The sequence below is a fragment of the Etheostoma cragini genome, chromosome 2 (assembly GCF_013103735.1).
Source record: "Etheostoma cragini isolate CJK2018 chromosome 2, CSU_Ecrag_1.0, whole genome shotgun sequence".
Taxonomy (NCBI): domain Eukaryota; kingdom Metazoa; phylum Chordata; class Actinopteri; order Perciformes; family Percidae; genus Etheostoma; species Etheostoma cragini.
The window spans coordinates 17,983,930-18,010,672 of record NC_048408.1 but is presented as its reverse complement, the minus strand read 5'-3'; the positions used below and the strand labels follow the sequence as shown (position 1 = coordinate 18,010,672).

The 26,743-nt window shown below is 42.5% G+C and overlaps 1 protein-coding gene across 24 annotated transcripts in view; it reads left to right on the top strand.

The window, feature by feature from the left end:
• The window catches only part of LOC117960707 (nuclear factor 1 X-type-like), a 119,609-nt gene that overhangs the window by 85,673 nt on the left and 7,193 nt on the right, over window positions 1-26,743 (top strand). For 5 of the 24 annotated variants that reach the window (XM_034898997.1, XM_034898844.1, XM_034898820.1 and 2 more), the window contains 10 exons: window positions 8,852-8,914; window positions 9,223-9,297; window positions 9,550-9,673; window positions 10,175-10,210; window positions 10,603-10,766; window positions 11,917-11,991; window positions 17,933-18,061; window positions 21,121-21,290; window positions 23,204-23,351; window positions 25,565-25,653. In XM_034898997.1, the coding sequence (XP_034754888.1) occupies window positions 8,852-8,914; window positions 9,223-9,297; window positions 9,550-9,673; window positions 10,175-10,210; window positions 10,603-10,766; window positions 11,917-11,991; window positions 17,933-18,061; window positions 21,121-21,290; window positions 23,204-23,351; window positions 25,565-25,653 (1,073 nt within the window). The remainder of the gene's footprint in view (window positions 1-8,851; window positions 8,915-9,222; window positions 9,298-9,549; window positions 9,674-10,174; window positions 10,211-10,602; window positions 10,767-11,916; window positions 11,992-17,932; window positions 18,062-21,120; window positions 21,291-23,203; window positions 23,352-25,564; window positions 25,654-26,743) is intronic. The other 19 variants (XM_034898826.1, XM_034898883.1, XM_034898835.1 and 16 more) reach the window with 19 other exon arrangements.

The window sequence follows — 26,743 nt, the reverse complement described above, 5'->3', positions numbered from 1 at the left end:
CCCCCCCCCCCCCCCCTTCTTTCCTCCTTCCTTCTCGCTCCCCAGTGTTCCCCTTCTCTTTCCCTTTCCGGCCTTTGTGCAGCTGTATTTATTTGGGTTGGAGCAGAGCTATGCAGAGACACTGGTCCTTAACGCGCTGATACCCCCAAGGTGGTTGACGTCTTTAAGCTGAGTAGAGATGGAGGTTGACAGGGTAATAATGCTGGTGTCAACACCACTTACAGGACAGTTATATCAGTATCAGCTCAGCGGGGGGGCGTTCACACTCTGTTAGGCTGGGTCGTGAACCATACTGGGGGCCCCCAGCCTTAGACACACCCACATCCAGTACGCTCAGGCCTCTGCTAATGAAGCATCTTAGACGCACATGAATGCAAAATGCTCATAATCAAATACAGTAAACACAATTTTATACACATATGCAGCACATCAACTACACAATTCCCTAACATGTTCTATTGAATACATTCACATCATTGCATGTTAATGTTAGTTTTTAGACAAATTCTTTACGCGTTAAAAATATTTATATATTCATATTTGATCAACTAAGTCAGGCTCACTTCATACAGAGCCTTGTGTGCTTTCTCTCCCTGACACGTGTCAGCTGGAGAAGTACATTTCTCTGTGTGTGTGTGTGTGTGTGTGTGTGTGTGTGTGTGTGTGTGTGTCTTCTTGTGTCTGTTTAAGTAGGACTTTTGCTCCTTGAGCCCTAGCGGTCCTTGAGGACTTTGAGCGGCTGTCCAAAAGCAAGTCTTGTCAGCATGACGCTATACACAGAATCCAATTTACACTTGACTATCAATATTAATTATGCTTCAGAGTTCTGTTGGAGGCTTCTGTTACTGCATTGCATAGCAATGATCACAGTAACTAATGTGATCATAACAGGACTGCCTGTCTAACAAAAGTTACTATTGCCCCACTAAGAGTCTAGCTACCTAAAGGAAATTACAAAATTCAGAAGCTTGTCTTGCTAGTCTTGTTTTGCACAGGAATTTTGTAAGAACTCCAGGTTTGTTTCATTTTACGCTATCTCTCTTTCTTTGGATGCACTTATGCTTCTTGAGTTCTTACACTTACAACCTTTGTGTGTAAATTGGCTTACTGCCACCAAAAAGGGAATAACCAGAACATTGACTCCTGACACATAGGGTTCCAGATGCAAGTTCAATCAAACACCAAAATCTTTATGAATACAGATGCTTTGTCACTATCTTTGGTGTCTGATGTATGGATGTGATGTGCTTCAGAATCAAACTTTCCCCTGTCCTGACAACAATAATTATTCTGATGCTATTTTATTCTTCACTTCATCTGCAATTATATTTCCTTAAATATACTTAACCTAGAACCAGCTGACAAGGTCTTAATTACTGGCAATGTTAACACAATGCATTGTTTCGGATTTAAGGAAAGCCATGGCACATGGATCTGGATACTAAGTCTGTGACTTGTTTTTAGCTTAATGCAGTAAAATGTTAGAGGAGGGCATCGTAAATGAAAACAATATGTTAAGCCTTGATAAACTGGCTTTTAGGAGCTCCTTGTTAAAGAATAAAAATAAAATAAAATGTATTTAATTGTGGGAGTTGATTGTGAAACCTTAACCGATGTTGATGTCATTGGCTTAGGAGTACCCATTGACAAATCCAACATACATCAACGAGTTTTACTCATACATGTGAAACCAGGCCTGATTTATAGACACACATATAACCGTAGATTCAAACGTCCAGTACTTCAGTTTATAACTCTCACAACCCTATGAGTAAGCATTTGACGTACTTTAAATGCCATAAGTGAATGAGTTCACCCTTGATATGCAGAATATATCTATTTACAAAATTCCAAATTGCTTCATGTGCCTTTTTTACCTCATACAGCAATGAAGGACTTAAAATGGCATAATTGATATAACTTGGGTTTTCATGCTTTCACTCTTGGAATTTTCCCAAAATTGATTTTCATAGGCTATTGGGTAGGCTAATTTAATATAATCTGCCCCGTTTTGGGGATTCTACCTCTGGGCTTACAACCTAATAATTAGCTTAGTTTATATTGTTACAGCTTGGGAATACCCTGGTGATTTTACAAAGCCAATATATTTGGATAAAGAGAAACAGTTAGGGACCCATTTTTAGGAGGCCCATACTGTTGGGTCCCAACCCAGTGATGGAGAAGCATTACAAAATACTGTGTAGCTATTTCACACAGGTCCACAGTAATCTGCACTGATGGAGCCAAAAGGTGACAGTGGGGTGAGGATAAGAGGATGAATGGAGAGATGGAGGAACAACGGGAAGGGGTGAAGGGGATAAAGAAGGAGGAGGGTATACATGGGCATACAGCCAGCCCCCCCCATAAAACCTCCACTCAGCACCGAACCCTTTCACTATCACCCACTCCACCCATTCCCTGCAAGTTCATGCACATCCTCTAGACCCATAACCCCCTCCTTTTCCCTCTCCCACTTTCTTTTGCTCCGTTTCCTATCCTCCATGCTCCCAGCCTTGTAATCCTCTGCTCCCTCCTCTCTCTCCTCCTCCCTCCATCATCCCCCCTCACTTCTCTTCTCGCCTCTCCTCTTCCCCTCCATCTCTTGCTTTCTTTCCATCCCTCCCCTCATCTCTCAGCATCCCTCTCTCCTGGGTCTTCTTGCTGTGGTGTGGAGCTGTTGGCAGAGCATGGGCACAGGCGGCACACAGACGGGAGCACAGATGGGCAGCAAGCTGCGCAGGGCGGCCAGGCACACCTGCTCCACACACACACACACACACACACACAGACGCACACACACACGCACATACACACACACAGAGCCCCACCTCGTCACACAGCCTGCCTAGCTGGCACAATGGCAGAGGGACACAAATGCATACATACATACATGCATTCATTTATACATCCATACGTACATGCAAATGTTTGTGCATAAACAGATTTGCACATGAATACTGTAGTTTATATACAACATACAACAGTGTTTTTTAATCACACGTAATATCTCATTTCACCATAGAATGTTTCAGTTTCCGGTGACATTTTCTCTTTTGACTCTTTAAGATTTCACTTATAAGTAACTTAAAGGTTTTTGCTTCCAGCAGAGTAAACATTAGAAAAGGTCACACTCACACTTCTGGTTTACCACATAGGGATCTGGTTTTAGGACAAAAGCATTACTACACACACATACACTAAGCAGTAGCAATGATAAAGACTTCTTAACATTGAAACAGAAATATACCCTCATATGACACAGACTTAAATAATTAAAGATAAAAAAATATATATATAAATAAAAAAGAAAAATAATAATAAAATAACATCCAATAAAAGAACTGAGTGAACATCTGTGTGGGATAGCCAGGGGGATTAGGAGGGTTTGGAACATTTTAAGCGCATTAAGGATTAAAAAAAGGTCAGAATGTTTAGCAACATACCGATAAACCTCTTAAGCGAAACCCAATTGGGAGGCTGTACCGCGTTATCCTGTGTTTTGGGGAGGAGGAGAGAGGAGAGGGGGAGAGTTGCGTTGACATTTGTTCCAACAAGGAGGGAAATCTGTGGAACAGTCCGTGCACACACAGTACATGCAGTTACACACACACAAACACACACGCACATATGGACACATGCTGGTTGAATGTGGCAACAGTAAATCAGCTCACTTATTGGTTTGCATGTTGATGTTAGGAGTGTGCATGTTTGTACTGCACAGACTCACAAATAACCAGCACTGTTTATGTTTCTGTCAACCAGTGGTGTGCCACTGCGGAGCCCACTTTTCATTTTCAACCTTGACTTTTACTCTGGTTTTATCCCATGTTTGTAATAAGTAGTTCTCATATTTCATCGCTTTGGAGAAATGTAATTTGTGCGTTTTTTTCTGTTACTGTAGCCTGTATGCACCGTTCTTTTTAAGGCATGGTTGAATGTGTTTTAATCTGGTCTTTTTTCAGATTAGCTTTAGTTCACTGCTTTATTCTGCTCTCGCGCACAGAAGGACAGACTGGCCACCCTCTCCAACTCTCTATCACCAATCAGCCAACAGTACAATCTAACAGGTCAATGAGCCAAAAACTAATCCACAACTGGTAGATGGATGATGGGTTGGTTGGTTGCTTCCTTGGCGGGATACCAGGTTTGATAGATAGGGTAACATATTTGGATGTTTTTTCTGACCCTGGACATCAAAAGTGCATCAGGTAATCACACGGGAAAGAGTAGAGTAGTGAAGAGAATGAATAGAAGATCATGTGGATGGGGCTTAAGAATAAGTAGTTGTGTTGGTTGAGAACAGGGATGGGGGTGCTAAAAGAAGACCGGATGAGAATGTCAAAGTAGACAAAAAATGATGAGGAGAATGCAGTACTGATTGAAATTGATGCAAAGGAAAGTCACAGAAATATGTGCCTGATGTTAAAGAGATTGTGAGAGGGAGAGAGTGATCACAGTGGCGGGTACAGCACTGTATGTCAAGGCCATGATGACGGGTTGTGTTGATTGTGGTAAGGGTTGTGAGATTTGCCCTGGAGCCTGCAGGGGAATTCTGTAATCAGCAACCAATGACACAGTTGTCGTGAAGCTGCAGCCCCAAAGAACCGATACAGTTAGAAAGCAGACTCCAAGACATCCAACCAAAGCAAGTCTCGACATAACAACTTACCATACGTTAATGTGTTAGCAAACATTTAGTTGATTTCTTTCTACATGTCAAATTTAGGTCTAATATCGGCAAGGGTTTGGTCTTCCAACTCCAATTAAAATCATCTCAGTCTTTTCATCTCACTGAAACTCAAACTTACTATCTTCACCAGCTCATTTACTTTGGCTCTACAATACGGTACAAGATTTAGTTGTGAAGCAGCATCACTTTAGAGTTTTTTTTACTGATCCTCTGTTGAAATGTGCGTCTTACTTTTACTTACTTTTGAGAATTCACTTCGTCATTTGCAGGATGTTGCAGGTCTCTGTTTTCACATTAGTGAACTCAAATACAAATGAGAAATTCAACACAAAGCAGAATTGTTAGTCAGTGTTTCCCACAGATTAGAAAGCAATTTGTGGCACGGTGGGGGTCCGACATTCTGGAGAAAATACGTCATACTCTCATGTGCATATTTGTGACGTCGTTACGCAATCATTTGCATAAAGCTTAGTGGTTGTTTCAAAAAGGCAGCTAGAAAGAAATAGAAATCTTCTGCCAAATAATCACAAATTTAATACAGGAATTTGTTTTACCTTATAATTTTTACTTAGGTGGCCTATTTTTTAAGTAAAAAAGAATTTTTACAAAGGGAGGAAAAAAGATCAATAAAGAATTCTAAAAGAAGGCTTGCTGGAGAGAGGCGAGTGGAGGGGTTGCTCCTCTGATCCTTAAGAAACAGATTCAGAGAGAGGTGACTATTTTGGCGGCCACAGGAGAGAAATGCCTCGCTGGACAGTAAGGATTTGTCGCTAGTTGGCAACACTGTTTTAATGGAGACAGACGCTGTGTGCACGGAAGGGAGGGGCTACTGTATGTACGTGTGTGTGTGTGTGTGTGTAGAGTGAAAGAGAGACGGAGGAGACCAGGGAAAGGAAATGCAGATGAACGCATGCGTGTTTTAAATAGCGTTAAATCGTTATGATAACGAAACACAATGTGTGGCGGCCGGTGTTGATTGTGTGGCGCACCGCCACAAATTAGTCTTTGTGTGAGAAACACTGGTTAGTTATGAATTGTGTTTAAATCTTTAAAGCAACACTTTGTTGTTGCTTTAAAGATCAGTTTATCTGATCAGTTTCATTTGCTACGATTGTTGACCATAGGGGGTAATCGGAAATGAAGTAAAGCCCAGCAGTCCTACATGTGTTTCTTGTTTGTACTACATGTAGATCTTCAGGTCAAACTGTGTACACTCAGTTTTTATTGGTGTAGTTGTTTTTCACAAATTCACTGATGTGAGGGTGCTACAGGGTAGGCTCAAAGGTTTGAGGTTAGAGATGGGGTTGCTGGAGGTGGAGGGGCATCCAGGGGGGACTGCAGGACTATGATTGGGGTTGCTGAAGGGAGGGCTTTAGGGGGCTGCGGTGGGAAGATAAGGGGTTGGATGTGTGGTTAGGAGGCTGGGGAGTGGTGAGAGGGGGTTGAGGCTGCTGTTGTAGGCTGCAGCTGGCAGAGTGGTGATAACCAGCAACTAGACCTTCTCTGTCTTACCTCGCTCTCCCCCTGTCCAACACACTTCTCTACCCAGCTATATGATGAACTGTTGGACAATGAATGAGGTAGTGCTGCGTTGTAAGTAAAGTGTTAGTTGGCTAAGGAGCCTGAGCTCAGAAAACTCAGTAAACCAACATATATCTTTCTGTCTTACATACAGTGAAAGCTGATGTGGTTAGGCCCGTCAAGGCCTCAGGGTGATGTTGAGGACAGCTATCAGTGTCATTGCTACTGCACATATCTGCCTGACAGTCTCTTATCTACAATGAGTCTCAGTTTTCACTCCTTGGTCTTTCACACCTCTGCAACAGCAGAACATGTTGGGGTCATGACAGGTCAACAACATGCCATTTAGGAAATTTAAGTGTTTTTCTCCAAAATGTGATATGTCCATATCGAAATACAATTGTTCTTTGTTACTTAGTAAGATATACAGTGCATGATTTCAAAGTATTAGATACTATTAATGTATTGTTAAGAATGGTTTCCAAATAAAGTAAGATAGCAGCCAAATGCTGTCAATCTGTTATTGTTAGAAGGCCTGAACTTTTTTGTCTAAAAATATCCTTGCTTAATTTGTGACCTTTTCATATTGTAGAACTTTGTACGATTTATCAGTTACTAAAACAGACTCCGGACTGATTTAAGTTTTAAGTTGCAACCTTCTTCACATTTAAAATAAAAGTAACTGAGCATCAAGTGCCATACTTGATAAGTTGTTTTATCTTGATGTCATTGGTATACATTAAAAACAATCAACTGATTGTGGGGCTGACGTGAATGTAAATATAGCAGATAGATGCAATCAGACAAACACAGTCCACTTTTCAAGTGTTGGCCATTAAAGTATTGAAAGATAGTAAATCCAGACATGATAGTAGTCTAGAGTAATACAAACCTAATAGAAGCAGGCTTGGCTAAAGTCCCAAGGTTTATGGCTGGAAAGTGTACAATGCAAGCTACGCATTAGACTATCAGATTTCTCTGGAGCATTCTGTAATGTACATACATAAAATAATGTGGCTGTGTATCTATCGAAGGCATGTATGGTGCGAGAAATAGAGTGTTTACAATATTGTAGAGCCCTGTGGTGAAATACTACACAACGGCAAAAGGTCCAGTGAAGTCAGGTTGTTTTTCAACAGCTTTCATTGGCCGCCATATATGTTTACTCTGTGTGTACCTCAGTGTTTGTCCACGTATGAGTGTGTGTTTGAAAGTGTCTGGGTACGTACGCGGCCTCGTATGTTTGGAGTGAGTGTCGTCAGTTAGCTGGAATGTGGCGCTACCGCCAATGCTAAGATGGCTGCCAAGCTCTAAAATGGCTGCCAGGATTACACCCAGCCAGTGAGAGACAGAGAAGAGGAGATATTCTGCATGAGAAGACAGGGGGAAAAGAAGCTCTCTTTCATTTCTGTGCTCTTTCTTTCTTTAATTCTCACTCTCGTCTGTCTCGCCCCTCTCTCTGTGGATAAGCAGTGCTTCGTAGGCAGCGAGACAGGTCTGTTATTGTTTCTGCTCAGTAATCTGTGGCTTAGTGTGGCTGCAAGGCAAGTGCTGCTGGCAGGAGTCTGTGTGCTCTGTTATCACCTACAACCTGCAGATAAACACCTCCTTTAGCTAGGTTGCTAGCTAGCTGACAGCCTAGATAGGCTTAAATGGATGGGCAATAGCATTTGGCCCCCCAGACACAGGGTCACAAATATGGAGGAAATACATACAGCGGGTTGATCATAAACAAAGACACACACACAAACCCACGGCATATTGTACAGCTTGGACAAGAATGCAGACTTTAGACTAACTTTTCTCAGTACTACTCATGTTACAAAACCTTATATTGCACCCTTCTATTTCAGCCTGCAGCTCCTCCAGGTCTAATTGTTGCGCTTTGTTGCCAAGAATTGGCATGTTTGTGTCTGCACATGTGAGTGCTTTTGTAGACCAGTCATAACAGGTGTGTGTTTGTGCAGATCGAAAATGTGTGCACGTGTTTGTGTTGCTCGGCTGTCATTTGATCCTAAGAGGAAGAGTTTTGCCTCAACTTTAACACACTGCCAGACTGGCATGGTCAGTTTTTTCACTTTGTGTGTGTGTCTGTTCGTCCGTCCGTCCAAGGATAACAACATGTATTACAGTATGAAACAGAAAAAAGAAAGAAACAGCTTGAGAGAGCAGGGTGTGCACGCGTGCGTGTGTGTAAGGTGCTCTGTTTACGCAGGCTAAATCCCTACCAGCAAGAAGGTATTAAATAGGATTAGAGAAAGGGATATGATTGCGTGGTTAGATACTAAACGGCATAGCAGCACACTGAAAATCATAGCACCTTAAGTCAGGAGGGACAGTGGGAGATGGGAGAGAACATTCTTAGATACAAGACTGTCACAAAAAAATGTGTGAATTCAGACACAGACATATACTCACAAGATGTATACCATACCCCAGCACATACTGCAAGTCTCTCTTATTCCCTCTCACACCTCAAAGATCCCGGTCTTGGCAGCATGAATACATTACATAGCTATGATTCACCGAAACATTGTACACTTACCAATATGTTTTTGATTACTTTTTTTAAGGAAACAATCCGGATTCTAACCATTTGTCTTTTTCTACTCTCCCCTCCCTGTCCCTGTTTCTGTGCAGAATCTGGACAATCCGACAGCTCCAGCCAACAGGGGGACACAGACATCAAACCACCACCCAATGGTAGGTGCATGCACGCACACGCACACGCACACGGACACACACACACACACACAGATGCATGTCCAAACACTGTTAAATCAGCATACTAGAATTGATTCCATCATGCTTGTCAGTCTTAGCGTATTCCAATTATGGATCCAATTTGCAAACACACTCACACAGATGTTGATCCACAAATATAGTTGCAGATGGTCACCCTCTCAAAGGGATGTGATTCTTCAAATGTTTTCCATGAATTCCATACATGTATTTTTCTCTAAAGCTTTTGTTTCTGTATGTAAGTCCTGATCGTATCTTTTTCTGCACAGGGCACCTGAGTTTCCAGGACTGCTTTGTCACCTCAGGGGTGTGGAATGTGGCAGAGCTGGTCAGAGTGTCACAGAGTAAGTAGTAAAAATGATACGGAGAGAGTCGGCAGAACAACTATTACAATACCCACAGTATAATTTGTGGCTTTGTTTCATGATTGACAAAACAACACTATTTTGATAATATTTTTATACTGAAGGAACCCAGTTCAATCCTGTGAATTCCTTTTAAGTGAAAGTTACTGGCTATTCTGGAATGTGTTTACATATCGACATATCCATTCTTTCTCTCCTTGCCCCTCTTCCTATTATTTTTCTTCCCGTTAGCACCTGTAGCCACGGCGTCAGGTCCTAACTTCTCGCTGGCTGACCTGGACAGCAGTCCTAGCTACTACAACATCAACCAAGTTGCTCTGGGGCGACGCTCCCTCACCTCCCCTCCTTCCACCAGGTACACAGTCCGGACTAGGATTTCACACAGACAACAGTAGTGTATGGGTGTTAGGAGATATATGTTGCTCAAGCGACACCAGTGACCATATTACAAGTCCAGCTGTCTGCCATTAGGAGTGTCTCGTGGCTGAAGCCACCATGTGGCAGTAGCAGTGCTACCTTGCTATGTGATTAGCTGTGAAGCCAAGTGCAGACTGAAGTGTGAAATCACAGTAATATCTGCCAACGGAATAGCGCTTCGTATCGCAACGGTGACTTTACTAGCACATAAAGTACCCCAATTCATTGAGGTTTCTTGCTAAAGATTTGTACTTAGTACTACAGTCTGTCCCCGTTCTTTGAATCCGTCTTACACCTCATATATATGTTTGTGTGTTTTCCTGTTAGCTTCCCTCCTCTTTATGAATGTGTGATGGCTTTTTCTGCAATTTCCCCATTTATGTCTTTCTTAACATTTCTTTTTGTCTCTTCTTACCTCTGTCATCTGCTGTCACTTTAGGTCTGAGGTGGAGTTGTACGCAAACCTTCCACGGAGGTAGTTATAAATACCCACTAATAGGACAGAATCACATAACCAAATATATATATACAGAGAGAGCGAGAGAGAGAGTCTTACTGTGTGGCTGTCTGTGCTTCCTAACTTTTCTTTTCATTTTCTCATTTTTCATTTGTAGTTTTGACATTTCTTGAGCTTTGTCTGTTGTGCTCCAAGACTTTGCAACTTTGTTTCCCCTACAATGCAACACAGGAAGTCTCTTTAAACGTTAAAGTGCTTGTTTATATAATTACTTTTAAGTTGTCAGTTGTGCAAGGTATTTTATCCTTAATCCATACTTATTTTGCTGAAAAAAATCATGGCTCCTCTCCTCCTCTCTTTCTGACTTCCACCTCTCCTTCACTCTCCAAACCTCCTCCCGATGGCTTCAGCTCCACCAAGAGGAAGTCATTAGACGACAGTGAGCTGGAGAGCCCCACGGATGATGTTTTCTATCCCGGACGCTCGCCTGCTGCCAGCTCCTCCCAGTCAAGTGCATGGCCCAACGACATGGATGCAGGTACCCCCTATCCCACTCCCACCTGTCACCCACTAGGCAAGCATCATGAAACATTTTCACACTTGTGCTTGACCCTCACTAAAGTTCAACCTATGCCTCCATCTGACTTTGTCTCTTCTCCACTCTCCCTACCTCAATTACCTGCTTTCACTCTGGTGTTTAACACATCCCTGAACATCCCTCAAACTCTCCCACTTATCCACCAACCACCTTTCTTAAGGCCCGCTACCTCAGTACACCTTAGAGACATATATACACACAATACTGCAGCTCCTGAATACCAAAGAGAGATTAAAAACTGACACATTGTTTAAAAACATGGAGAGTGCTCTATTTATCTCATATTGAAAGGGGTGACCGAGATCGACCACGGCCCATTGGTCAAAGTGTCTAACAATATAAAGCAAAAGCACTAGTAGCACAAGTAGGTTAAACATGTAATACCCTGCCATGTGTTTAAGCATGTAAACCATATAGACTTGAAATAGAAATGAATTTTTTCAGATTTGTCTCAGTCTCTGACAAAGACATAGCCAAAAAAAAAGGTAATGAGGTTTAGGTCTCATCAAGAAAAAATATAATTGGCAATAAAATCGTTACACAGTCATCACTTTCCCTGTGTGGTGAGGCTTTTTTACTCTGATTTGAATAGTACCTTCTTTTCTTGTTTAGACAATGGCTTTGAACACATCATCATGTTTTAAATTACAGTCTAGACCATTTCTTGGTCAACATTTCAACATCATCATTATAACCCCAGACAATGCTACATGCTATCCAGCAAATAGCTCCAGACATTGGGAATACAAATGCCAAGCTGCATCAAGGATGAAACAAGAGCTTACAGCAGTCTGTATTTAGGCTTTATGTCGGTGGTTCCATTGTTTTGGCATCAACCACTACCTCTGTGATTTAGTTTTGGACATTGCCCTCTTAATCTACCTCCTTAGTAATCCATATCTCATCCCTCCAACAACCCAATAACTCCACGAAAGAAACCCTTTTGTTCACCTCCTCACTCCAAAATCTCAAGGCTTCATAATTACTCATCCTCATCTTAAAGCCTTAATCCCACATACAGTTTACCTAATGTTGTGTTAATTATCATTCATTCACTACCTCCATCTGTCTCTCTCTCTCACTCTCCCCCTATCTCATTGTTAACAATGCCCTTCTCCACTTTCAGTGCAGCACCATTTGGCGAGTGTGCAGGAGAGGAAGATAAAACATGAAAACGATGGCGTGCAGTTTCCTTACCATGGTTAGAACAACATTGATTACACTCATACATTTGCTATTTATTAGCCTATGTAGCTCAGTCATTCCTCTGTGTATCTGTGTATATGTACATGCAGTGGATGTACATATGTATACAGGGCTCTAGAGTGCGACCGAAAATTGTAAGGGTGCGACTAAAATTTGTCCTAGGTTGCAATGGTGCACCTAACTTCTTCGCATCCGCTGCCTCCCTACGAACGAATTAATATCGTTTATATGTATGTGGTTTAATGTTGCGTTACATGACCTATTTCTTCTTTAAAGCTGTGCCTGTGTTTGGATATCTCCACTCTGTGCAGCCCCACCCCCATTCACTCACACACATCTCCCCTGCAACATGGAGAGACACAACGGCGGTCCACACTTCTGACATTTGTCTACAGTTTTAAATGTAAATTAACACAGATGTTTAGAGGGAAACCTGTATTTGTACCAGTGTTTCCGCTGGCAACTCTCTGCTATTGCGGCCGCCACGGGGAAAAATACAGAAGAAGTTTTTGAATGCAACAGACTTCAGTTTGTAGAGTAATAGCGTGTGAGACGGAGCCTGCTGTACCTGGGAGAGAGATGGCCAGAATTTCATAGTTCATAAAAATGCAGTGCAGTGACAATATAGACATCTCATATGGCATTTTCGGCCTTTATTTTGATAGGAAAGCTGAAGACATGAAAGGGGAGAGAGAGGGGGAAATGACATGCAGGGAAAGGGCGCAGGTCGGCGAGGAGTAAACGTCTGTGTATACCAGCTGAGCGATCCGGACGCCCTCTTTCTCTTTTAATCAGTCTTATGGTAGTTGAAAACAAGTGAATGAGCTTTCTCAGATATAATATATAATTTTTAATTTACAGGTGTCACAGCTGGATACTTTTAACCTGGGAAAGAACCCCTGTCTTTGCATTTTATTCTAATTCCAATCTGTTTTAATAAAAGACCTTATGAAAATTGGCTGCTGACTTAATACTGAACCTTTAGCTGACTTTGTAAAAAACACAGAGATATAGTATATATCATGTATTGCCATTCAGCTGAAAAATACAGAGATATGATTTTTAGTCCTGGACTAGTAGAAGATCTGATAAGAATCCGTGTGGGGGGCCAGTTTGGAGGTTTGTGATGTAAGGGAGGGTCGCAAGCTGGTTTAGCCAAGGCCAAAGGGGAAGAAGACCAAATTACAGCTGTTGGCCGTCTGAGGGGCATGAGACAGCAAGGGGGGACCATTGGACTTTGAGCCATGAAATGTTATGTCTCAGTTCACAGAAGCACTTTTAAACAGTAGCACTTTTTTATCTTTTATATTTCTTATTTTTATTTACAGTATAAGTGTGCTTCAAATTAAAAAGGTATTTACCTACAACTTACTTACTTGTTTAAAATCATTTACATCATATATTTGAATGTATATGGAGCGTGATAAAAAGATGCCTTTGAAATTGTGGCTTTAACGGCAAAGCGAGGAACAATATAGGTGCACCTACATTTTGTGCTGGTGCACCTAAATAAAAATGTTAGGCGCACCAGTGCAACCAAGGCAAGAAGTCAGTCTGGAGCCCTGATATATTATATTCTGTATGTGTGTGTGTTTAATGTGAGTTGTGTGATGTCTGTGGTAAGGACAATGGTAGTGTACCCAAAACATTTGGTAATGTTTAGTTGTTATCAAATTGATTTCATTGCTGTTGATCAAAATGTAAATTAGTTCACATAACATTCCTTGTGACGTACAGCAGGATTGTCAAGGATTATCCCGCTCAGGCTTTACTTTCTGTGTGCAACAAGGCTACACTTGGCTCACCTAAGTTCCCTGGCTATATCTCTCTGAAGTCATGTCAGTCCTCCCAGCGGCATTTGAATTGACAGATGTCACCAGGCTAACACTGACAACACCAGCAGGCATATTCACATATTCACGCTGTGTCCATTCTTTCTCACTTGCACACACATGCCCAGTGACTTACTCATAAACCTACAGACCGCCCCACAAAGACACAAACACAAACACACACACACACACACACACACACACACACACACACACATACATACACATACACATACACACACACACGTTGACTTACACATTTTCACACGTTGAAACACATGCTTATCGTATTCCCCACCCCTGCAGGTGTTCAGGTGCCTGCCTTGCCTCCATCCCTCTGTCGTTCCATCCCTCCTTTGCTTCAAATCCCTCATTAAGACGCTTACCGTCTGTGGATCAGAGGTGTAAAACCCTTCCTCCTGCTCCATAGCTCTCCCTTCAAACCTCCATCCCTGTCTCCCTTCTGTCTAATTGAAAACGTGTACAGCAGGAGGGACCCTGGGGAGAAAGAAAACATGTCAGAGGAAAGAAGGAGGAGAGAGAAGCAGAAAGCAGGCAAGTGGGAGGTGAGACGGGGAAGAGAGGAGATGTTGGTGTACTCAACTGGTGATAGCTAATGAGAGAGAAGGGTTATCAGGATGTGAACTAGAGCCAAAAGCCCTAGTTAGGTTTTACCCCAATCTACTCTCACTCGAGCCTCAGCGGCTGCTCTCCTGCTCCCGCTCCACTTAGCTGTAAATGTAATTAAGAGGCTGCTCATCAGAGCCACAACAGAGGCTGCTGCACGCCTTAGCGCACCCGAGTCTCACCTCCCATCTTTTTCCTGTCTCTCACTCTCTTTCTCTTCCTTACTCTCCATAAAACACCACATCCACAGCCGTGTACACCTCCTAATGATTTTGGCAAATAGAGGTGTGGGATAGCATGCAAATCTGGACCCTTTACCCAATTAATTTACAAAATCCTAGTGAAAAATTAGGAAACCAAAGGTTTTATAATTAAAAGCCGTTTTTGTGTGTGTTTGTTTTGTTCAGAAATAGTTAACGGAAGCTAGCGCAAAACACGGTCCACACTCAAGAGAAACCAATGCAAAAGGAGAGTTGGAGGTATGGTAGAGCAAGATGGGAGGGAGTAGAGAATGTGTGATTTTGGTACGGTGTGTAACCGATTTTCCAAAGGATCCCACCTGCCACAGGCAATGCTCATCTGGGAATTCCTGTCCAGGTGGGGGGTATGTAAACAAGCAAGCACAAACACATACACCCAAACACCCAAACACAAACAAACCAAGGGGCTTCTTAAAAAAAAAAAAAAAAATACACTCACGCACAGGTGTACCTCGCCGTCTGTCCACAGCACCATCTACTCCCCCTGACTCCCTCCGTAACCAACAGAGCGCATACAACCAGCAACACAAACACACTCACACACACACACAGATGTATGAACATGCATTTATACATGTAAATCACACAAACTAAATTACATTCAGAAATACACATGCTAGGTTTGTGCACATATACCACAAAGCCCCCCCCCCCCCCCCCCCCCCCCCCCCCCCCCCCCCCCCCCCCCACATACACACACACGCACACAGCTGAAGCCTGGTCCCAGATGGTGTTTCTGTGTGTCTATAGCCTTGGGATCCGTGAGGATGCTGGAGACATCTGCTCCACAGGGGCTGGGGGGGCAAATGAAACAACCATAATTTCATATTAGTTCCAAATGATTGTGAAATTTTCCTGAGACACCAGAGACTTGTTTTGGTGGGGGTTTTTCTTAGTGCTCTTGTTGAGTTAAATGTTACAGGCCCGTAGAGGGATATGGCTGGATGTGCATATGTGGTTTAAATCACTGGGGAGAGGAGAGACATCCCTGAATTTCTTTCACTATTTTAATTCGCTATACTGTATATCCCAATTCTGTGTGTGTGTGTGTGTTTGTGTGTGTGTGTGTGTGTGTGTGTGTGTGTGTGTGTGGGTGGGTGTGTGTGTGAGTGCGTGCGTGTGTGTGTGTGTGTGAGTGCGTGCGTGTGTGTGTGTGTGTGTGTGTGTGTGTGTGAGTGCGTGCGTGTGTGCGTGCGTGTGTGCCTCAGTGGCGCATCTGGTGGCAGGCCTGTTGGTGCAAAGAGACAGAAGGGTCATCATGGGAGCGCTTGATTGGTTGCCAGTGAAAAACTAAGGCTTGCCAGGAGAGGAAACGGTGCAGTTGTGGCACATCCATACACAAACCAGATCAGACCATTGCCGATCAGACCGTCTCTGAAGCACCAAAATACAGTCTTTCAAATTCCCCTGGTGACAGTGACATTGCTACAATGTCCTATATTTACAGATGTCCGTCTTCATCTGATCTTCTTTGTGTTTCCAGGCTCTGATTTCTATACTTAAAATTCACTTTATACTTCCAAAATACAAGCACAAACTACCTCTATGAAACCATGACTGTTTATTCTACAATACAAGGTTCAGATCTTCTTTCAGTGCCTATCCTTGTTTAAGTCTCTGCAGACTGCTCTTATTTCCAGTTTGCTCCCACCAGTTTGACAGTGTCATAGTAATCACTGCTAACTATTGGTGTCAGAAGTGGGATCAGGGTTGTCTTCATGCTTGGAATCTGTCTGACAGTACAATACGCCCACAGACTCCCGCCACAGTGGGGGGAAAGAAATATATGTCTGCTAAAGACATAAATGGTTCACACATATTCACTCCCACCTGCTTCAGACTTAACTCTTTCACACAAGGAAGGAAGGTTTTACACACCCCCACACTCCCATATACTTTCACACATTTCCAGCTGGAGAACTGAGCAGGAATCATATTTAATGCCTTGTTTGATGCGGAGGGGCCACAGAAATAGACTACAAAACAAGAGTCTAAAAAAAGTTTAAAAAGAGAACATTATCAAATCACTCACTTGTTAGGAAGATTAGAGGAAAACTTAATGGAAAAGAAATGTGCATGTTTCGTCATTTAAATGTGGCTGTGTTGTAACGGTTGCTTTTTGTGCAAACGCGTGCTTGTGCTTTCGAGTGTGTTCAAATGTCGAGTGTGCGAGTGTGTGTGAGCAAGAGATAATAACCATATTTAACATCTTATGACATTCCAATTTCATACATGTCGTCAGAGCAACGCATTGAAAAAGAAGACGCTGCTGCATTTTTCACAGGTTCTGCTTTGCTCTCTCGCTCCCTTGCATATTTTCATGTCTCCCACGTTCTTCTCGCCTCTCTTTCTTTCTCTCTATCCCTCTGACTCCTCTCTTTGTCCGTCTGCTTGTCTTTCGCACTCAGCAGCTGCCGTGTCCATACTGTACAGTGTGTGCTATTTCTGAATGAAGCCTTCTTCTCGTGCAGCCATCCTGTGAGCTTCACTGAAGCCAGACCACAACTAGCTGACTGTGGCTGTATGGTGGCCATGCTCATACACATAGAAAGTCTGAAGTTGGCACCTAAGAGAGAGAGAGAGAGAGAGAGAGAGAGAGAGAGAGAGAGAGAGAGAGAGAGAGAGAGAGAGAGAGAGAGAGAGAGACAAAGAGAGAGAGAGAGAGAGAGACAAAGAGAGAGAGAGAGAGCGAAGGAGAGAAAGAGATGAGACAGAAAAACATAGACAGTGGCACAATAGAGATTATTATAGCTACAGATGTGCTTTGGCTCCAAAACAAAGACTAGATTCAGATTGACTTTTACTATTTTCCCCCTTTTTCCTTTGAAGAAATACACTTAGGATATGAAATATTGCTCAGCCCATATTATATGACTATACAGCTGGAAGTAAGAAATCCTACAGTATATCTCTGAATGACTTATTACAGCATAGAGTCCTCTGGTCTGGATTTATTAAAACTAACAGCAGTTAATAGCAGCCAAAATGACGGGGAGCAACGCACTGCCATCAACCAATGAGGAAATTAAATAATCTAATCAGAAAATCATGATTGTTTAAGTCCCCTTAAATGAGAATAACAATGACTAGTATTCATTTTTTTTAGTGTAGCCAATTATAGAAGCAACATTTTGATTAAAACCACCTCTCTCTTTTCCTCCCTCTCCCCCCACACTTTTTTTGTTGATCCCATTTTTTTTTTTTTTTTTTTTGCCAGGACTGTCCTCGCCTGGTTCACTTAAGAAGCCGGGGAAGTTTGATTTCAACGCCCTGACTTCCCAGACGAGGTCCCCCCGCATGGCGTTCACACACCACCCGCTGCCTGTGCTGGCAGGAGTGAGACCAGGTGAGAGCCCTGCCATGAACCCAACAACCCCAATCCCCCTTTTATAATCTGAAAAAGAGAGAGAAGGAAAGGGAGTGTCAAACGTGATCCTACAATGCCATATTTACACCTCAAAAATTCCTCTGGAAACAATCAATTCTACAATCGTGTGCCTGTAAATGAAAATCCTAAACGTTCTTGCTGAGAAAACAGAATGAAATAAAATCCTACAGTTACTGCTGAGAAGCAATATGCCCGCAGAGTTTCTCCTGTGTTACTGCTATCATCATGGCTTGGCATAAATTTCTCTCTCTCTCTCTCTTTCAGCCTCTCTCCATCCATCCATTTTTTCACCATCATCTTTGTGCCTTTGTGTTTTAATGTTGTCAATGCATGGTAACATGGCTGCATCCATGCCTTTGTGACTGATTTGCCTCACATCTAACTGCTTTATGCATCCATTGTAATGTTTTATTTAGTTTTTGCCTTTAAACTGACAAAGCTGTTTATTCAAAATTTAAGAAACTTGACCTGGTGTGTTAATTTAGCAAATACAGCTATCAGCACAATATATATAATTGAATTTATGTTGTAATTAGGCCCGACCCTTATACTGTACATAAGATCATAAATATCTTAGACACATCTACCCCTTCATTGTCAAAATAGCTGCAGTACCATGTAAATAATGTTTAAGACACACTGAAATGAAAATAGAAAAACTTTATCATACGTGCAAAAAGAAAACTTTTTTGTGCTTTTTTTTTGGTGCTTTTTAGTGTGTGTGTGTGTGTGTGTGTTGGAGGGGGGGATTACATTCAGACGCACAATTATAGTTGCATTTTTGTTCTTGTGTATATGTATGTGGTTTGAGAATGTAGAGCACATAGACATTTGAAAAGGTAAAGGAAGTAATGAAGTTGCACAGATGTACAGTAGACTGTAGTGGATAGGCTTCTTAATGCATCATCCAGTGTTTCCAAGGTCTTGTTTCATTAGAAGCACCAAGGGCAAGTTGTCCTCATAAGAGATTTTGGTCCTGTAGGTTAACCAACATGGTTTCTTCATCTCCAGTCAGACAATTCCCAAAGTCTCCAGGATCTCCAGTTTGCCAACAAGTCCCTGTAGGCTGGTCTCACTTTTCAAAAGAATACCTATGTCCTCCTCTCTCTATCGCTCCCTCTCATTCCATTTGTCTCTCAAGGGATGATTTGGTCCACGGCCAAACCAGACCTATCCATGTAAAGGTAATTTGGACTCATTGCCCTTTATGTTGAAACGTATTGAATTTTACTTGCGGCGCTCCCCACAGTATATTTAGAAAATAGTATTCCAGACCAGATCTCGCATCATTAAGCCATGTTGTTTATCTGCACAGAGCAGTTCTATACCCTCTGCAGAGTCCAAATGTTACATTTACATTGATTTCTAAAATTCACTCCTGTCTTCTTTGAACAAGTTGAAGAGGTGTGAGGGACTGGCTCAAGTTTCCTTGTTCCCAAGCTAACTTCTCACACTCTCCAAACCGTGTGTATAAACTGTTGGCTATGAGGTTTTTATGTAATAGAGAAGTTGTAATGAGACAGTGTTTAGAGATTTTGCATGGGTGCATTAGTGCACGTACACAGAGATACACATGCGTGCATGTGTAAATGTACACTCTTGTGGAGGACTCTCTGTGCTAAAATGGCTGCCATCCAAATGGAATGTCCCTCAGAGGCCTTGGTTCTATAAAGAGACTGGAGGATGATGGGAGGGAGGGAGGGAAGGAGAGAGTGATGAAAAGAGAAATGGGGGTAGACAGAGAGGGGGAAGAAGCAGTTAGCGATCGAGGCGTGCCTTGGATGGACTGGAGCTGTTAGCTCTTTTTGTATAGGTCTAGTGAGTGTGAGTGTTCAGGGGTATGGACTGGATGGTTTATGTCCTGTTTTTGGCTTTGAACTGACGTGGAGAGCTGCCAGATTGGCTGTTGTCTGATTATTCTAGTCTGGAGAGTTGTGACACCATTGTGACACCAGTATACGTACAAAGACACATGAAAGCTGCAACAGACATAGCAACACATTCATACAGACAGGCTACAGAAATACATGCAAACTAAGATACAGACACAAAATGGATGTGCACAAAATATGGGGACACCGAAACACAAAGAGTTTGAACAAACAGGCACTGACACACTTTGTGAGTGCAACATACACAAGAGATAGTGACAGACCAAATCACAGATGATGGTTTGCTAGGCTCCCCCTTACCTAGCAGCTTGCCTCTTTAGTTTGGTGTGCCAAATTGCCAAACCATAGAATCTCAGCAGACAAGACAGAGAGTGGAGTGTGTTGATGTGTGGTTGGCTGGCTGGCTGGCTGACTAATGTCTCCTGGAGTTTTGTGGTCGGTTGGGAGCAGAGGGGAGATTCTCTCTCAAGCTTCCAACTACTGGGCAGAACCGCACAGCAAGGAAATCCTGCTGATTGATTACACATCACCAACAAGCAATAAAATGAAAGTGAGTGCGTGCGTGCTTGCGTGTTTGAGAGAGAATTGGATAGGGAGCCGGAGGCAGAAAATACTGTAACACACTTAAGCAAGTATGTGACTGTGAAAGTGTGTGTGTGTGTGTGTGTGTAGTGATGCCAGGCTTACCAGAGGTACAGAGAAATCTAGTTAGCTGATTTATAAAATGAATGGGACAGATGTTGCCCAATAGCCAGGGATAATGCCAGTCATTTGTAACCAGAAACCGTTCCAGTCAGTCCATCACAAAAGAATGTCACAGCTATTTTTGTTGTTATGACAATAATAAGCCTAAGCGGTAACCTGGTCTTTGCTGCCAGCTGTATTGGGGCTCAGTTAAAAAAATATGCATGTCTTGTCGTAGGTGTGCATGTTAATGTAATATCATAGCGTTTTTGTATGCTTAACATCTGTTCTGTGTTTTAGTAGAAAACAATAGAATGATCTGAACCTCATTGTATTTTTCCCACTTTTGGTCTCTCGTCTATCTTCTCCTCACATTCCTCTTCCTCCTCTGCTTTCCTATTCCTATTCCTTTCCTATTCCCCCTTTCACTTTTCTCCTCAGGGAGTCCCCGTGCCTCAGCCTCAGCCCTGCATTTCCCCTCGTCCTCTATCATCCAGCAGTCCAGCCCGTACTTCACCCACCCCACCATACGCTACCATCACCACCAGGACCCGCTTAAGGAGTTTGTGCAGTTTGTGTGCACCGACGGCACAGGACAGCCCAGCACACAGGTAAGTGCTCTATGGGTTTTTAACAGAGGAAGCTGATAGGATAGTGGGAGGGTCTGCGGTGCAAACGTTGACAGTGGCAAGGCAAGGCACTTTATTTATATGGCACATTTCAGCAACAAGGTAATTCAAAGTGCTTTACATAAAAGATGAAAGATCAATTAAAACAATTTGAAACATTTGTTAAAGACAATATATAAAAAATTGAAATAATACAGGCATGAAATACAAGAATAAATGTTACAGTGCAGTGTAAGAAATGAACTGAAAGATTAGAAGTCAGTTAATTGTTGTGAAATTTACTGAAGAACATGCATTATGAAAGAGAGCAAGAATGAAAGAAATCATTAACATCATAATTATATATCTACGTTTACATATACGTTATGACTGCTCCATCATTTCATATCTTATTTGTTATACAACCAGTTTACGTGAGCCGAGACCTGTGAATAGAGCAATCTTTATGAAGTGAAGCAACTTCACCAGGGCAGAGGAAATGGTTATAGGGCAATTCCGTCACCAGGAGGCAGCCAGATGTGCTTAAACAGAAGATAAAAACTCAGCTGCAAAAAACTAAAGGAAATGAAGCCAAACCACATTTGACTCATGATAGGTTCAACATATCATGCATACCTTCTCTCACAGTTAGGCATGGAGAAGTCTTACCTGTCAGTTATGTTCAGGTTAAGGGAGAAAGAAAATATCAGGAAAAAGCCCATTTATACAGACAGGACATTTACGGCAGGTATGGCCAGAATGAGAGTGGTTTTGGATTTACAATACAAGTAAAGCTGCAAACTTGGGAGAGACTGGCAGAGGGTGTATAGGCAGATTTGTTAGAAAGTAAGGTATCCGTAGAAGGAATCCAAAGCAGATATTTAAGACTCATGGTGCATTCCAAAAGCCATTTGACAAGTCCTTATTGACCTGCTGCCATTGTAAGTGTTGTTCCTTTACTCTAAAAATGCTGTTCTCCCAAGGGGCACATCTTTCCCAGTCTCTTTCTTTGCATAATGTATATTGGAAGATCAAGTTCTATATAACTAAGTAAACAAAATATTGTAAGTTACATGCTATGAAGAACCTCCAAGTGCCAAGGAGAATTGAACATAGCATGTGTAAGATGAAGCCATGGAAGCTAGTGGGAGGTTGTGGATAAGGAGGAAACTAACTGCAGAAGCTAACTGGGACACAGTTGGGCCTTTTTAAGGTGTCATGGGCAATTCAGTGAAACATCAGTGCAGGAATGTGACCCCTTGTTAACCCCAATGACGTATTTGATCACTCATCCTGAAAGCTAGAATTATTGTGATAATATGGTAGTACTGTAAACCTTTACTGTAGACTTGGCCTTCTGTGCAACTTTGAAAACACATATCAAGCCCTTTCCATGTCCTATTGTCCTTTGTTCTCATTACTTCGCAAAGTAAAGACACAGTATAATTCCTTAAATTGCCCATACACATACACTGTGCACAGACACTTGCGCAGACACCCTTTTCTCATTGCTGATTCCCCCTTTTTGTAAACCTTACATTGCACTATGACAACTTTCCTTGAAGACAGATTCATTTGTCTTTTCCCCTTGTGCGTTGACAATGTTCATCACTTTTCCACGTCTTATTTACCTGATGGTTTTTGGCCAGACTGTCTGATATTTGTGTTTGTTTCATTTGAATGTTGTGTGAGTTTGGTGATCTACGGTATCTCGTCCCTGTGTGCAAGCAGTCACGTTGTGTGTATGTGTGTGTGTGTGTGTGTGTGTGTGTGTGTGTGTGTGTGTGTGTGTGTGTGTGTGTGTGCGTGCGTGCATTGGTGGGTGGGTGGGCGTGGTGGATGGGTGTCTGGCTCCCTGTGCACTGTATATTCTTGGGGTGTGTCATGCTCACCCTGTCTGTATGGTCCATCTGCAGCCTAATGGAGGAGGCCAGAGCAAAATGCCGGGCTCCTTCCTGCTGCCCCCGCCACCCCCGGTGGCGCGCCCTGTGCCCCTCCCCATGCCCGACTCTAAAATCATCAGCACGCCCACTGACGGCGGACTCAGCTCACCCGCATCTCCGTGTAAGTCACCCCCCCCACTCCTACTCCCCTCCACAAACCCCCATTACTGCCCCAGTCCCCCCACAGACTTCTCACAGAGGCCAGAACAAACCAAATTTAGATTTCAGTAGGTTTGTTAGCTCTTAACTGGCAGCAAATTTTTCCTCCATTTCAAGAAAACTACATCAGGTTTGTTAGACTAGAACAAATCCTAGAAGTCCCAGTATTTATGTGCATTGCAGCTTCATTAAGCCTCAGTACTCTTGTGGTATGACTTTTGAAAAAGCACAAGTCTGGGACTTCTAAAATGGCTACTGCTGTAGTTTTTCATAGTTTAACTGCTCATTCAAACACTCAGCAGCCCCAGGAGCTTCACTCCTTTTCATCCATCACCTTATAGACTGTACGCCATTGTACTGTACTGTACCGTACTAGCAAGATCCAATTCTGTCGAGGCAGAAGCCACGCCTTTGCCAAACCAGAGATCTTCTTTTAAGCTCTTCTGTATATCTTGCTCTGAAGTTTAGCCTTCATTTATCTCTTTATGTCTTTGCAAACCTCTTCAGCTTGTTTCTCTTTTCTCAAAATCTTTTTATTCTCTCTTTTTGTCTCTCTCTGGTGTTCGATTTCCTGCAAGCACCACAAGAGGCAGTGTAGTCTCTCTCCCTTCTTTTTGATGTGTTTTGTAGTTTAGGGGGAGCAGAGCAGGGCCCTGTGCACGTCGCCTCTGTAGCCGCAAGCCTTTGATCAATGCAGACTTTGCATGTCTGTCTGTGACAGCGGCAATACAATCTACCCCCTCTCATTTCTTTTTGCTTTCTTTCTTTCTTTTCTTTTTTGATATATTCTCATATCCTCCTTTCTTTGTTTCTTTTTTCCTTCTTTTCTCTCTTTTTTTCTTTTTAAGGGAACAAAATTAGGGCAGTTGGCGTGGACTCCTAAAAAACATCATGCCCCAGTTTACCCACCCAATCCCCTCGCCACTTTCACACAAATCTCACAACAATTAAAAATTGAGAACAACAAAAAACACGAAAATCACAGTGTAACAAGAACAACCCAATCTCTCTGAACATGCATTTAAAAAATCCAATCCAACCTGTCTATTTTAGTGCTATACTGGAGGAGCGGGAGAGAGGAGTGTCATTAGGGAGCGGTGAGGCTTTGGTTGGTTCCACCCAGACAGGTGCAGTGCAAGAGTCGGGCCATGGGAGAGGCACACCAAGAGGGGGCACTGGACGGAGCAACCGGGGCACCTTCTCCTCCTTTTTGTTTTTATTTTTTCTCCTCTTCCTGTCCTATCAACCTTTCCTCCCCTCCCCCCCTTCCAACTCTCTCAGATTAACGTGTCACTTTATTATTTATTTATATGAACATCTATATAAATAAATATCGTACTCTTCGTCTCTTTTCTCATTCCGGTGACTTTTATCACTGTATTTTTTTTTTACTCTCTCTAATTTTGTTTCTTATTTTCAAGATATCGTAATTACACTCATAAAAACACACACACATAAGATGTACTCTCACTCTCACTCATGCATACGTTTCCAGCCCTGTCACTGTCACCCCCACACATTCCCATCCCCTCAACCTCAATCAAGACATGAACAGCAAAAGTTTTACTCTGCCACCATGTTGGAGTCCAGTGAGCACAACTGCCCTAAATTTGATCCTGTGGCATCACTGAGGATGTCCCTTTGTCGACCATATGCTCCTCTTAACATTTTGACATAAATGGAGCATTTGTTACCACTGGGGATGAACACAGTTCCTCCATCGGTCATCATAATATTAAGTCCGCAGTGAATCCTCAGTGATTTCTATGATTATGGAGGCTTATTTCTGATGCCAGGGGCTGCTGAGGAGTGTCTGTGACTAACAGCGCAGCCATATTTGGGGGAATCTGTTTCTTAATGTTAGTGCCAATCATCACAGACTGTACATCCCCTTGTTAACAACAGATTAAATGGTTAAGGGGCAGGAACATAACAATGAACCTCTCCACAAAATGATTAAATCATCCATGTGACTAATATGGCAAAGTATCCTTGTCCCTCACTGTCTTTTCCTAGTAATTCATTTGACAGTGAATTGTAGTCATAGTCTTAGCAGATTGATATCATATTAAAACATATAGATAATGATGATGAGAGCATCAAACTCTACTATGAGCTCGGTGTGTATGTGTGTGTGTAAAAAGCATGTACACACTTGTCTCTCTCTGTTTATAGCATACTCCACGCCAGGCTCCACAGCTCCCAACCGGTTTGTCGGCATCGGAACACGGGACAACTTTCTGAATATCCCCCAGCAGACTCAGGTACCCCGTCAACCTCCCTCATTTTATTAACATCCACCCATCCTCCTTCCTCTCCCTTCTCTGGTTTCTTCCTTTTTGCTCATAACCCGCTGCAAGAGTGACTGTTCACAGTCCTGTACGTAGATGATACTTTACAGTGCTGCATTACTGTAGGCCTCTTTGGGTTTAAAGGGACAAGCATGTTATTCAGAGTGATGGCTGTGATACAGAGGCAGAACTCTAACAATGCCTCTGCATTGGCAGCCTGCTACACTCAGTGATTCAGCCCATGGTACCAGTGTTGATTTAAACCAGTTTGAATAGTTTGCCATTAGTCATTAGACATTCAGAACTGTTAACTGCTAAATCAGGCTCTTTTTTTGTTAAAACGATCTCAACTCAAGGTCCATTAAAAACGTTCTTCCAGAGCTTTCAACCACATCACAAAGTCTTCTTCAGTGGATGGAGTGAGCTCAGTTTTAAATGGAGATGGAAGCAGCATGCTTCTATCTGCCATAGCTGTTGTAAAGCTTGCATGTCAACTAAGTAAAACTCCATTGTTTAATTTACACCGTTTTAAGGTATATCAATAAAACTACTAAGTGGACCTTGAGTTGATATTGTTATTTCAAATTATTTCCAAGGTCTAGAATAAACCTTGAACCTTAATATGTTTTTTGTATATCCAGTTTTTTTTGTTTTTATGCTAAAACTCTTTTGTGTTGTGCTTGTCTGAGTCCAATTCACTCGCCCACCAACATTGACAAAAAGTGTTGCCCATGTATCAAGGCCTTTAGTTTCAGTATTGGTTTACAGTGTCTGTACCACAGTAGTTTCCCCACAGTGAATGTAAGCAGTGCCAGTTAGTTTCAGCTCCAGCAGTGTTGATTTATCTCTGCTCGGCCCCACAGTGTGTATTAGTGCAGCGTGTGAGGCCAGTAGTGAACTACATTGTGGTTTCAGTTTTGGCTGCGCTCTGCCACTGGGCTGCCGTGTCTTGGGCCTCCTCCATCACCAACACAACTTTTCTCATTAGGGGCTAACCGCACCTGCCTGCAGCCAACTCGGCTCTCCTGTCCTCCCCACACATGGAAACAATCTGCATTCCTCC